Source organism: Helicoverpa zea, chromosome 4, assembly GCF_022581195.2.
Source record: "Helicoverpa zea isolate HzStark_Cry1AcR chromosome 4, ilHelZeax1.1, whole genome shotgun sequence".
Classification (NCBI taxonomy): domain Eukaryota; kingdom Metazoa; phylum Arthropoda; class Insecta; order Lepidoptera; family Noctuidae; genus Helicoverpa; species Helicoverpa zea.
In genome coordinates this window covers 2,265,137-2,279,812 of record NC_061455.1, presented here as the reverse complement: position 1 = coordinate 2,279,812, position 14,676 = coordinate 2,265,137, and the positions used below count along the sequence as shown (strand labels likewise).

The 14,676-nt window shown below is 35.6% G+C and overlaps 1 protein-coding gene across 1 annotated transcript; it reads right to left on the bottom strand.

Annotated features, from left to right (window-relative positions):
- Positions 1-1,338: 1,338 nt before the first annotated feature.
- On the bottom strand, positions 1,339-6,122 carry LOC124629933 (ribonuclease Oy-like). The gene is made up of 3 exons (XM_047163609.1): positions 5,937-6,122; positions 5,529-5,857; positions 1,339-3,823 (listed from the first exon to the last, which is right to left on the bottom strand). The coding sequence occupies exons 1-3, from the start codon at positions 5,978-5,980 to the stop codon at positions 3,360-3,362; spliced, it is 837 nt and encodes a 278-aa protein (XP_047019565.1). The 5' UTR covers positions 5,981-6,122; the 3' UTR covers positions 1,339-3,359.
- Positions 6,123-14,676: the final 8,554 nt, after the last annotated feature.

Below are 14,676 nucleotides of genomic sequence, written 5' to 3'. Positions count from 1 at the left end.
TTCGAAGATATATTATACTAGCTGGTGCCCGCGACTTCGTCTGCGCAGGTTTAGTATTTCGAACAATATGTTTACAAATTGTAGCCTGTGTTATTCTGATGTATAAGCTATATTATTGTAAAGTTTCATTAAAATCCATTCAGTAGTTTTTGCGTGAAAGAGTAACAAACATCCATACATCCATACATACAAACTTTCGCGTTTATAATATTAGTAGGATAAATATAGATAAATTTATAATAAATTTACACCTTCATTATTTTGAAACCGACTCACACTTGGCCATTTTCAGATTTTTTCCTTTACCTTGACATAAAGACCTACCTCCATGCCAAATTTCAAGTCAATACGACCATTGGAAGTGGTCTAGGTTTTTGATGAGTGAGTCAGTCAGTCAGTCAGTGAGTGTATAGTAAAAATAGCGATTTTCTGACGTCAATATCTCAAGACCTACAATAGGTATATTAATGAAATTTTGTATTTTAGGTAAGTGAGGGGGTCTCAACAGATACTAAAAATTTGATATGCTTAAATAAAATAGATTTTGAGTTATAGGGGGGTTGAATTTGGCCCGAAATGGTTCGTGTAATATAACCCACGGCCGGTGTGTCGCTTTTTTTGCTCGAACTTGGCGGACACACTGCCGTGTGTCTAGATTGTAAAGTTTCATTAAAATCCATTCAGTAGTTTTTGCGTGAAAGAGTAACAAACATCCATACATCCATACATACAAACTTTCGCGTTTATAATATTAGTAGGATAAATATAGATAAATTTATAATAAATTTACACCTTCATTATTTTGAAACCGACTCACACTTGGCCATTTTCAGATTTTTCCTTTACCTTGACATAAAGACCTACCTCCATGCCAAATTTCAAGTCAATACGACCATTGGAAGTGGTCTAGGTTTTTGATGAGTGAGTCAGTCAGTCAGTCAGTGAGTGTATAGTAAAAATAGCGATTTTCTGACGTCAATATCTCAAGACCTACAATAGGTATATTAATGAAATTTTGTATTTTAGGTAAGTGAGGGGGTCTCAACAGATACTAAAAATTTGATATGCTTAAATAAAATAGATTTTGAGTTATAGGGGGGTTGAATTTGGCCCGAAATGGTTCGTGTAATATAACCCACGGCCGGTGTGTCGCTTTTTTTGCTCGAACTTGGCGGACACACTGCCGTGTGTCTAGATTAAGTATTCTGAATAGGTACAATTGATTTCCTAGTAAGTTATAGTTGTACAGAAAATTAAAAAACACATACCTACTTTGAAGACCTGAATAATAAAACAATGTTTGATATTTATAGACTAGGATTTCATTTAAAAACAATATAAAAACCTGAATAATATTTATTTCATGAATACAAAAATATACATACATAGGCAGGTAATTATCTTTTGAATTGATTTATTTTGCCACAATATAAGAATCTAGTTTTGCTTTGGTAAGGAGAAAGAGAGCTTATTAAATATTTATTAAGAAATATTATAAATTCTACATCAAAGTTTGGCACAGAAGCTAAGTTAATAAGTTAGCGAAAGATAGGAGAAAGAATTTGATTTCGATTTTTATGATTTTTTTTTATTTTAGAAGCGAGGCGTAAGTATCAGAAATCCGGCAGTATAGAAAGCTTTATCAAAAATATCATCTAAAAATATATTGAAGCTAATATCGTATTAAATATCTACATCGAATGTCTGTCTATCTGTGTTAGGTAAGTACAATATAAGTAATAAAATATTATGACAATTTAATACATCTGCTTAAAATCTAGTTTGAAATTCATCATTAGAGTCTATGCCCCGACTCAGTACCATAGATGTAGCGCTAGTGTCTATGCCATAGTTCAGTAATTGCTAATTACAAGCAAAAAAATATTTTCACCATTTTTCCGCCGGACTGAGTCGTGGTTGGTAGACTCTACTATCTGCAGAATTCTATAAATAATCTATCCGCAATTCAATCTCTATTCGCAAAACAATGGATAGGTCAGTTATAGAAATCCACTGTTAACCTACTAATGACTTGAAGCGATTGGCATGTGACATACAAGGCACTTAAGAAATGTCTTACTAACGCCCATTTTCACCGACAACATAAACGTCCGTTTTTCATAAAAATATTTATTTTATTCTGGTTTTCAGTATTTGTTGTTATTTCGGCAATATAAATACATCATCTGTGAAAATTTCAACTCTCTAACTATCACGGTTCATGAGATATAGCCTGGTGATAGACGGACGGACAGAGGAGCGAAAACAATAGGGTCCCGTCTTATCCTTTGGGTACGGAACCCTAAAAAACTGTTTACTTTGAAAATTCAACGTGCCAAGTCACAGTAAATTGCCTTTTATGTTGTCGGTGAACTTGGGTTTAAGTTATTGTAGTTCTCACCAAACTTAATGGCGGTTTGCGACTAACTTCAGAGCACAGAGCGCGCATGTGAATAAAAATGGTTTCGCAACGTTCCGATTTCACCATAAGCTTGGGGAGAACTATAAAAATACAAAATGTAATTTAACACACACATTTTAAAATAATTAATAAAAAAAATCTTGGAAGAATTTTATAAAAAGTAATGAATGACATTGGGCAGTGTGACAATTTTGAATTCAAAGACAAAAGCTCATATTGTGCTGGGAAAATCTATAGTTGATTTTAGCTTGGTTTGAAGACTCAAGCAAATTTTACTATTGGACGGCATAATCAATTTTTTATAGAAGGCTAAACTACAAACTGGTAACTAATGTAGGTACATTATTTATCCTAATTTATGACCCAGATTTTGACACACTTTCAATAAATTAAAATTAATTTTTAAAATAAAACTTATTGCACTGGATTAAGTACATGGATAAAAACACAACCTTAAATAATACAAAGAAAGATTTAAAAATAAAACAGTGATACAAAAAACAGGATACCGTAAAATATACAGAATATTAACATATTTTGTACTAGAATTGAAGGGAATAGAGCAACTGTTAACAAACAAAACCTATGTTTTACCATAGAGAACAAATGACTAGCGGAGGCGCCATAATGGAAAATCGCCTAGCGCCAAAATGCGGTTGAACGGGAGACGAGGAACGTTACTGTCTCCGCCCTCATGCGCCTTCTTTGGACCCGACCTTTCGTAATACCAAAAATCGTAGACAGATGTATCAAAGAACCCGAACGCCTCGTTAGTTTACTCGTAGCTGACTGTTTTGTTCATTCCCACCGTTTGAACTTGACCTAGAAGAAGGCGCCTGACCTACCTGCATTATGACATCTCCGCTTATCTTTCTATACTCCGTAGTTTTTACAGAAGAATTCGACAATATTTCTTTATCAAATTCTGAACACAAAATTACAATGTAAACCACTGTACCCAGTTAACAAATTTGTATAACTGTACCAGTTGCCTATTAGCGGGTTGTTCCCGAGCCGGGTACATAATTTCTTTAGAAATAACACAGTTTGTTATCAACCCATTGATTTCATGTTCACCCTCGCACTCCATCACATTCATTTGTTTATCAAAGCATATACGAAGTTCCATTAAGTACTGGATTCCATCTTCAAATTCGCACGCTATGAAGGGACGAATACCCAGTTTTGAAGCGATTGCCTTGTTGATATCTTGAGCGTTTAATCCTGTTGTATTAGAAGGTAATATGTTGGCAGCACTGAGCATATCATTCATGTGGTACTTATTGAGTAATTCTATGCCTTTGCTAAAGTATTTCAGTTGGCTGTTGAGTGCTTCTAAGCTGGCAGCACAGGTGCCATGTTTGTTCCATTCGTGAGCCCATAGATTGTAGAGTGCAGTTTCTGAAATTGTGTAGAAATGAGCTTTAATAATCAAACAACGATTGAAAAAAAAAAATGCGGGAGCCTAGTTTTCAGTATTTACAACATCAATAATAATCCATCATGTGCGAAAATTTCAACTGTCTAGCTATCAGGGTTCTTGAGATACAGCCTGGAGACAGACGGACAACAAAGTCTTAGTAAAGGGGGTCTTAGTTTTAGGGTTTTAAGTCTGAGTGTAGACCGATAAAAATGATAATAATCAGTAATTTTATTACTAATTGGCCACTAATATGTTTTTTTACAATTTAACCAAGTATTATAAAGAACTAAAATAAAATATATTCAGATTTTTATGTAGGTAAACTTAAACTCGATGAATAAACTGTACAAAGTACATACAATGTATAATACGTATTTCTTTGTAACTGAAATAACAAATGCTATCCGTCTTACCACAAAAACTTTTTATATAACGTCAGTTTAAGACTTGTCTAAAAAAATGTCAAATTATGACGTTGACATATGGTTCATTTTGGAGCCACATTTTTTTTAGACAAGTGTAAAACAGTGGTTAAAGTTTTTGTAGTAAGGCCATATGTGTTTTGATGTTGCTTAGTTTCCTTGAACATCAATTTCCTTGAGATAAGTGTTGACTGTTGACTTAAAGCTGACCTCAGATGACTAACACATTGATAACGGTTACTTTGATTTAGTTAGTTATGTTGTTTATATTGCTATGTTGAAATAAATTCCAAACACTGACTGAATAAGTCAAATACTTGGAATTTATTTGTTGTTGTTATTTTTTGTGACATTTTACTCACTATTAAAACAATGATGTCAAAAAGTTGATAAAATGGTGAATGTATGTTAGAAGACATTGTTCTAATCATTGTTACAATTAATATTAGCTTAACGAAGTATAATATGGCATCAGGATTTAGTGCAGAAGACCTTGGTAGACATTATTAGCCTTCTGTTGTGTGACCCACAGGTCCAAACGTGTCCTGAGGGAACAACTTCCCGCACCTGGATAAAAAGTCCCCTTTGTCCTTTCTCAGGTTCTAGACTACCAACTTTACTTTGCATGGAAGTCAGACAGAAAGTTACTTTTGTTTAGAAAGGATAAAAACAAAAGTTCATATTTAATTATCTATTCTTAAAGCTTGCCTTCCAAATGGAGACATCAGAGATAAGTATAATAATATAAGTCATAATGTAAAAAAAATATAAACCTTAATATTTCTACATTTACATAGTACACAACGCAGCTGATACAACAAGTTATGTGAATGGCATTTAAAAATACAAAAGTAGGTTGCTTACTTGTGCAATAATTTACTTTATGGTCTTTACTTATTGCATGTGTGATTATAAGAAAAACTTGTTAGTTTGTCAGTCGGAAAAAAATATTTGTTTGTTCCCCCTGAAGGCTCCAAAGCTTCTGATTCGATTTGAAAAATTATTTCACTGTTGGGAAGGTACATTATCCGCCAATAACAAAATCTATATTTTATCTAGGTAGGGGCAGTAGTTTAAATAGGTGAGGGTGAAAACATGGGAAGTCAGCTAGTATGTAATTAAATTAATTATTTAATTATTGCATTGGCAGGATAAAACATAAATGGTGGAAATTGGCCATCTTCACAGAGCTGAAGATGGCATGTAGAAGTAGTTACAAGTCAAAATTGGAGACAAAAATTAGTTAACATTAAACATGTACCTTTCTCAATATTAGTCCAAGCTTCCTCCAATTCATTTTCAATAGGTCTGATCTGCTCAACATCAAATAGCCAAGTGTTATTGCAGTTAAAAGGCCCTTTGGTTCCCTTCTTAGTTGGCCATATTCCATGGATAGTCCAGGAGTCAGGCTTCTTAGGAAATACACAATGGTGATGTGGTTTCTTGTGCGTCCAAACTTTGCACATAGAACTAGGCCATTGCTGAGTAAACATCAAGAAATCCCAGTCATTAGCAGCAGGCAGTCGCGCAGCCAGCTGCCTATATAATCTTGACATGTGATTTTCTTTGTGCTGATGAGCATAATCGAAACTGGAAAAACATGAAGGTTAAATGTAGGCTGTACGAGAATTACCTTCGTTGATTTACGTGTTTATTCAAAAAAACTCACCATAAATAAAGTATCAACACTGAAATAAGGCTCTTGCTGCACATTTTTACTTCTCTTGTTAAGTGGCCTACTTAAATTTTGATTTTTTATTTGACACCATTAAATACGCACGAAAATAGAGAATAATTTTCTCATTTCTATGCGTTCCGTTGTGTTCGCACTTCGCAGTCTTCGAGAATTGTCAACAATTCATTCCAATGTCATTAATGTCAAAAATTTTGACTTTTTGGCTTGCGTTCGGAAACATTAATTATATTATTTTTGATACGATAAGTGTGTTTTATTTTGTTTATTGAATTACTATTAAATTGTATGGATGGTTTACTTATAAAAGTAATTAAAGTTTACTGAAATAAAAATAATGTCTACTCTTGAAAAATCTATTCTTGTTTGTCGTAATTTTAACAGATGGCGTTAGTTTGCAGATAACCGCTTGTGTTTCTTCTTCAGACAGAATCCAGCGGGTTTTATGAATTCGTCTCCCAACGGAAATTCCATTACCACCGTCCTCTTACCTAGTCCAAAATAGATACCTGTACATAGTCAAATATAAGTAAAAACAAAGGCATTGTCCTAGTTTCTTGGAGGACATTAAAAAAGTTTTTAGTAAGTATCGGTTTAATAACCGCACTCGGCATTACCTACTCGAGGGTGGGGGCGTCTTCAAGGCATCTTATCAAGGCGGATTTGCCAGATTTCGAATCCGCACCTTCAAGCAGGTGTAAGCAACTCTACATTAAGGCTAATAAATGGCCATCCTGACATAATCTTTACAATATGCGACCAAAGCGAGAACGGTGGCTTTGCATCGTAAAGAGCTTAGAGTTTGGTAAAATAAATTAGGTAAGGCACAGATTTTAGTAAAAATCTAATGTGTAAGTGGTAGGAGAGCTTAGGAACACTTCCTCATTCGTAGTATTATCGTGTCCCTCGGCCAAGCGAGCGGTGACCCAAGCTTTATTCGCAATACCGTTCTCATGTAACCTCATTCTGCGTTTTTCTTCCCGTCATTCGGTCCGATGCACCAATGAAAAAACCGATCGCGTGTTTTACGATACGGTGAGTAAGTATCGCCATATTACCACAGATGCATTATGGAGCTTGGTATGATCGCAATTAGTGGCGCGCGCCATTCGACGGACGGCTGTGGCGAGCTAACTATACTGGGTTGCCAGGTGTCAATGTAAAACCTGTTAGGATTTTAAATTATGTAGATTAAAATTGCTTTAAAGATTGTTCAGGATTTTATAGAGCTATAATTACTTGATTTGCTGTGTCGATCAGATGAGTCTGCAATTAGAATTTTACTCGGGTTCTCGTGAGTTAGTTAGTAAGAGAACCTTTGTTTCTTCTGGAGGCCTTTACGTAGTTACTCTTTCGAACAATCCCGTAGCATCAAGAGACACCAAGAGATAGAATTATTAAGAGTATCTATGTAAAAAAAGTGCACAACATACACTATATTTTACCAACTTTCAGTAGGCTTATTTAAAAGCACCCCACATTCTAGGAAGATACTCCAATCGGGCAACACTACAAATATCCTAGACAAGATGATTTAAAAAAGTAACAAATGCATTCTAGTCAACAATTATTTTCATTTGTAACACACAACAGTAGCTGAACACGAAGGCGGATTGTTACCGTTTTTTATAGTTCGGCCATTCAGAGAATGCGTTCCTGACACGTCGCGATTGAACTGACGACGTAACTTTGCAATGGCGTTGCAGTTACGATAAAAATATTTTTGCTGGTTGTTTACCGTTTTAACAATTGAGGAGCATTAAAACAACATTATTATATCAATAATCAATGAATGTAGTTACGTCGTCAGTTCAATCGCGACGTGTCAGGAACGCATTCTCTGAATGGCCGAACTATAGTAAATTAAACATTTTTCTTCATGAAATTTCAGTTTTCGCATCTAACACCTTTGTACGTCTGATACTAGGAGAAAATCTAATAGGTATTGAACCGCAAAACAATATTTTGTTTATTTAAATAAAAAGGGCATAGGTAATTGGTTAGATGCACTAGTGTCAGACCACATGGGCAGAAATTGGTGCCTAGGTTTTGGCTCAGTATCAAATAGGTCGTACCTACCTTTTGAGTTATTTTATTCTTCTTATTTTATACAGGCCTGGAATTGAAAACTCTTACTTATTTATATGTAAAAAAACTACTTTGTCCTAGCTTTCAGTAGTCCTAGCCATAGAAATCTAAAAAGTAGTAGGTACCTATGTAGTTCTAATATTCTATGGCCCTAGCCTAGCTAAGCAAGCTATCTCATGCGTAGTATCCATAGACTATTTTAACTAACTTTCCAAACGCAACTAATCAATTCGACCAATATCTAAAAAAGAATTCTTTCGATTCGCTCACGTTAGCCGTCGAGATAAATTAATGTTTAGGGCACCTTGCGGGCTCAATGTCATCGGTTCGTCGACTCGCCTGGGTGCCCGTGACCCTTACAAGATAAATGCCTACCTATACCTATGTATGATGCACCTACGCAGTTTCCGAGCGATTCCAACGACAATTTTTCAATAAAACTCCATGTTTCTGCGTAGTTCACATCGATTTGTTGATGTTTATTCAATGGTTGTTGTTTTGACTTAGTCTCTGGTTAGTTGTTTTTTTTTTGTTTTTAGCTTCTGTCTTGATAAGGGAAAGGAGATCCCTTTGTTTTGGGTAGTAGAAGAGTAAATAACAGAAGAATTTACTTTAGACAATTTTGCAGTTTTTACCTATAGGTACCTAGTTTATAGATGGGTAACTCTAGGTAACTGCAAGATGCTGTAGTACCTACTTGCAGTAAAATATTAGCTATTGACAAAGAGTAGTTAGCCAGGTTGGCTAAAAAGAGAACAGTTAATTTTGTGTGGTGCCAAATATCAGTACAGGATAAAAAATCTATGAATACAGACAGATATACACATAGCATTACCTATATCAGTATGATTAATACATTAGCCTTAAGGTTAATCTCGGCGGAATGTGTGAGCGGGTGCGACGACCCTATCACCCAAAGGGTCAGATATCGAGAGAAGACTGGAGGCCTTGCTTGTATAACCAATAAACTGTACCTACATAAAAGGGTTTTATAGGAAAACAATGGAAAAATATTTCGAAGACATGCTGGCTGTTGTTCTAGCTCTATTCTCTGTTTGATTGTTCAAAATGTGTGTGGACTGCTGGAATGTTCAACAATAGCTGCTTCTCTGGAAAGCAAAGAACGGTTGAAGAAAAAATACTGGTTTTCAGACCGATATCTCTACGGAAGTTCAAGTTAAGCAGAACCCTATAAAACGCAGGGTAAGTACTAGATATTTAAAGGAAGGTCCAACGGGGGAGACCTTCTTGCCCTCAACTATCTCTAATCTACTGAGTGCACAAAAATGGCATGAAAACGTCTTAGAAAAAATATGATTTCTCTCCAGATGCATGGTTACCCATGGAAACCATAAGAAAACAGAAAATAAACACCACACCGCCAGACCATAGCTGCTCTCAATTACTTTTATTATTATTACCACTCAAAGATAAATAATAATTATAGCAACATTAAACTGAATAAAAGAAAAAGCCTATAATTATGGCTATTTTTACATTTAATTTATAATACCATAAAATAACTTTACTTCTGTAGATACGCCATTTTATTAGAATATGTGCAGTTTATGTTAATTAGAAATCGTTACTCTCCGGACAGTTTCAACGGTATCTTATGGTCATTCCTACCTATGTGAAAAATATATGTATTAAGTACATAAGTAATTGATTACTTACTTTAATGGGAAAGATGCATCATTTCACTCCTATAGGACGATTAAGAGCTTTTCGAAGCTCGCATTTTGCGTCGATTACTGAAAAAGTTGCTCAGATGAAGAGCTTTGCACTGCTGTAATCTTCTGGGTAACCAGCTGTTACCTACCATGTTTCCTTTGCCCTCATATAATTCTACCTAACATGCGTAAGGACAAGTTTTTTGAACCATCCCGCAGATCTCTGATGCATAGGGGTTAAGCCATAGTCAGGAACGCGACACTTTTCATACTGAGGAGCTCCTATTCTGACTATGAGATGACCTCCTTACAATTTACAAACTAAGTAGGTCATCATACAGAAACTTATCTACTAAAAGCTTATTACCTAAGCTTATAGTAAGAGATTTTTTTTCAATTTCAATTGCTATACCCCATCTAAATCAAATGCAAATTAATATTTACTACAGTTGCATTTAACTACCAGTACTACACAATCTAGCTTCAGTCATAAATTATACAGCACAACACCTGACGGGAATGTTGAAACTACCCTTCAAATTGCTCTCTCGCTAGATCATTTTACAAACCGGCCATTGCTCTCGATCGCATTAAAAATTAATGCATTATAGCAAAAAATGGTGATCGCGCGTGCGTTTCCGGACGGTATGCGGCTGCAAAAACTGCGCGCGCGCGGCTTGCTGCGGCGTGACGCGTTTTTCTTATTAATTAATGCTGTAAAGTGCGATGGGCACGCAAACGTCTTTGCTTTACAGGCAATTCACACTTGGGAGCTAGATCTGGAATGGTGTACCTACATTGAATTACCTATGTCGTTAAAAAAAACTCGGCGGGTATAACAAAATGATTTCACAATAAATATTAACTTATAGGTTTTTAAACAACCCAATAAATAAAAAAATATCTTTTGACTTTACTACTAGTTGAAAAGAAGAGGCAATATGCCATCTAAATCATCTGCTTACCTTAAGCTTTTCCTCTTTTCCTTAATACGCCAGGGTGGATTTCAAGCCAACTTGCCGAGGTATTCAAAATGAGAAAACCTTATACTAGATATAGGTAAGAATATTCGATTTCATAAAGTGATAAATAAAAAATAATTAAAAACAAGAATTTATAAATATATATTAAATATATAGTGTGTACATTGTATAAAATAAATATATTGTATTCTTGTAAATATTGATACAACCGCATCAGAACCAATACTCAAAGTCAAAGAAATAAATTCTCAATATTAAATACCTAGTATTTTTTATTCTAATCTGGATAGTGTGCACCCTACTTTAGAAGCGGCAAATGGTACACATCGCTCAAACAAAAGAAAGCTAAACTTAATAGTATTGTTTATTATCTGTGCTATTTATTTTATTGATGCGAAACAAGAAAATAATTAAATAACGGATATTAACGTACTTACAAAGATAATTAAGCAAATAGAACAAATTAGACATGCTTTTATTAGGTCGATATGTATACATATAATGTTGATGTCCTCCAAGCCAATTATTGACCATGGCGGCTGTTCTTAATTAAGGAGATTAGCTAACTGAGCAGGACATATTATAGTGCACAAGCATTTGCGCGCAACACAGGTGCACTCACTATTCCTTCACTCTCATAGCCCGATGGGATGGTTAACTGACACGACGGAAAGAGAGATCAGGCGCAGGACCGTTATTAACCTGTATATAAATATGTAATGGTAATCTAAGGTAACTCATTTAACCAGCTTCGAAGGATCGTAGCTTGATGAAAATTGGTAGTTGTATGTAGTTCTGATGACAATACAATAATATGGTACTGTCAAACTTATCTGATGATGGAGCCGAAAGATATGAACTGGAACTTCATGATGGAATGTCGTATCATAGCTATGTTTGAACTTGTTAGAAAAGTGTTGTAATGACTTTGACTTGGATTTATAATAGCATGACGTCTTTCTAGTGTTTTTCAGACCATTAATTTATTTTGTGATTAGTTGCATGTGCATCAGGTTGCAATGTTGCCGTTTCATTTCAAATACAATGTTTAGATCTTAAAAAAGCGTTCTGGTGCATTACCTACTTGCTTTCTCTAAAAAACCTGGAATATTTTGTTTATTCTTCCGGGTTGAACTTAATGGCCACGGAAATCGTTTGATATTAAATACATATTATTGATTTTGCACAAAATCTGTATTTCTGAGCCAGGTTTTAGTAGCAATTTGGCAATTTACAAAGCAATACACTATTTTGTGTTAACAAACTGACTAATTAAAACAAAATAAAAACCATAAACATAGAGTTTACAATAAAACCTCATTCACCCTATCCTTTTCGCGCATCACTGGTTATACCGCGCAATTCAAATAAGGAATGTAGTTTAAAATAGCGATGCGTCGGCGCAAACGCACCCCGTGACGTCAGCAGGAATTCGACTCGGAAATGAGTCACAGGCGAGTCGCCTGACTCTGCCTGACTCATAGAATGTGGTCCAAGCGTGGAGAACAAAATGACGAGCGGAGTTGCTATAGCTAAAAATCTCCCAAGAAAGAAAATACGTGTGAGCGGGGGACGAGGAACGCCCTCTTTGGACCCGAATATTTTTTGTAATATATACCAAAAATCGTTGACAGAAGTGTAAAAGAATCCGAACGCTTCGTTGGTTCACTCGCAAATGATCGTTTTGGTAATGTCGATCGTCCGAATTTGACCTAGAAGAAGGCACCTGACCTACCTGCACTATGACACCTCCGCTCATCTTTCCCTACTCCATGGGTCCAAGACATTGGTGCTTTTACATGGAGGCGGGACGAGTTCTTTTTCTAAAAAGGCGAACACTTTTTTTTCTTTGTCTTCAGATACTAGGTTATTTTTTTTAATCGTCTTATCGGTCTAATTTTATCCTGCTAAGTATATTGTGACAAATGTAGTACTATGTCGAGTAAATACTGGGAAATAATATGCAAAAATGTTACGATATTTCGATGATAACCGTATCAATATTAGTCAGTCTAGATTCGAGCGGATCATCTATTTACCAACGAGATCCGTTATTAGGATTCCGGATAGAACTACAGATACCTACACCACATTAGGTACTGGCTGGAGAGCGTAGATTTTACTCATTGACATATCTAAGCTCGATGATTTTACTGGATGCATCTAACCTCGTTTGACGTCTTTGATTGACCTGTTTTGCTCCTTTATGGAACCATAGAGGTTTTCTTTTATCTGTTGGAGGGCAAACGAGCAGACGGATGCGTGATGCTAGAGTAGCGTTTTTCAATTCATATCTTGAGCTACTATTTTTTGGTTTAATTTAACATTATCTCAGCCTACTATAGTTCGGCCATTCAGAGAATGCGTTCCTGACACGTCGCGATTGAACTGACGACGTAACTTTGCAATGGCGTTGCAGTTACGATAAAAATATTTTTGCTGGTTGTTTACCGTTTTAACAATTGAGGAGCATTAAAACAACATTATTATATCAATAATCAATGAATGTTATTACGTCGTCAGTTCAATCGCGACGTGTCAGGAACGCATTCTCTGAATGGCCGAACTATAAAATATAAAACAAATGATTCCGCCAATTTAAAACGAAAATAATCTTAAAATAATGCGGCGGTTCATTTTGAAGGAACGGTAACGAACTCAGTGTTATGTTGTGCCCATCACTAGTCGTGACTAACTGATAGGTGTCAGGAACGCATTCTCTGAACGGCCGAAGTATAATCTACATAAACAAATGAACTCACAACTGCTCCAATATATTTATGACGCAAATCGAATGCTTTTAAAATTCGAATCCGCATTCAAAAAAATAAAGTCTTACGTTATAAAGAAGGTTTAATACCGAACAGTATTGCTTGAACCCTGTCACCGGTTGGTTGATTAGAGGCTCTTCGACATTGAGAGGTCAATCATAGCTGGTTATTAGTTAAAACAATGAACAATGTCTGGTCTTGTGTCCGGTCTGCTTTTGGATGGGTTTGCAATGTGCTCAGGTATTGTTGCTAATGTTTAAGCTAAATTATAGTCCGATTTTTCTACAAGCCTCTATACATGTAATTCCGCTCGGTGCGCGAGTCCGACTCGCACTTGGCCGGTTTTTTTTTCTATAAGGTTTTCAAGCCGTTAAATGGGATCTGCAAAAGAAGGTAAAGCATGATTTTGAAAAGAAAAGACATAATGCACAGATGAAAACAGAAGGAGAAATGTTGCAGACACATTTTCATATTAATCGGAAATGAGCACTGCTGGATACTTTTTAAGAGAGACGTAGAAGTGGGAAATTCGTCCACTCCACCAATTGGCCATACGTCAAATATACTATTACTATGCCGAAGCTAGGCGATGGTTAAATGCGTATAAAGCTACTGTTTATATCACTTTTTATCACAAACGTAATACGCAAACTAAAAAAAAACTGCAAACACATTTTCATCAGACACATTACATAGAGTTGTAAACACCGCACACACTCAACTCACACATGCACACATTAATTTGAATAAACAAACAAAATGGTACTATCTACTGCATATGACTCTGAGATCAATGACTTTTAGCCAATGATGCGAGGAGCTATTATACGGTAGAAAACAATATGATTGTGTTTGTACTAAGTTTTGCATGCTGGTTTGCTTGCATATAACGGTAATTTTTTCAACCCCTGCAGTGTGGTGTTAGATACAGGTTATTTAGGTTTGTATGTCTGTCTGTTGTATAAAGCTTCGCGAAAATAAATGAACATAATTATTTTCAGTGCCTTGTTGAGCTTGATATATTTTTTTTTCTCCTGATAACATTGCTTTAGCGGAGTTATAATAAGGCAGAACATATCGCGAGGGACCATAGGTCAGTTTTGTTCAAAGAAAAGTCTGACACACCCATTTTAACTGCACCTAAGTACAGCAGAAGGGGTTATGTCATGAATCCTCACCTTACATAAACAACAATGATAGA

Coding starts and splice junctions, on each gene's coding strand:
- LOC124629933 (XM_047163609.1), bottom strand. CDS start 5,980: ATGTGCAGCAAGAGCCTTATTTCAGTGTTGATACTTTATTTATG. Junction 5,858..5,936: donor GTGTTGATACTTTATTTATG/GTGAGTTTTTTT, acceptor ATGTTTTTCCAG/TTTCGATTATGCTCATCAGC. Junction 3,824..5,528: donor TTGGACTAATATTGAGAAAG/GTACATGTTTAA, acceptor ACACAATTTCAG/AAACTGCACTCTACAATCTA.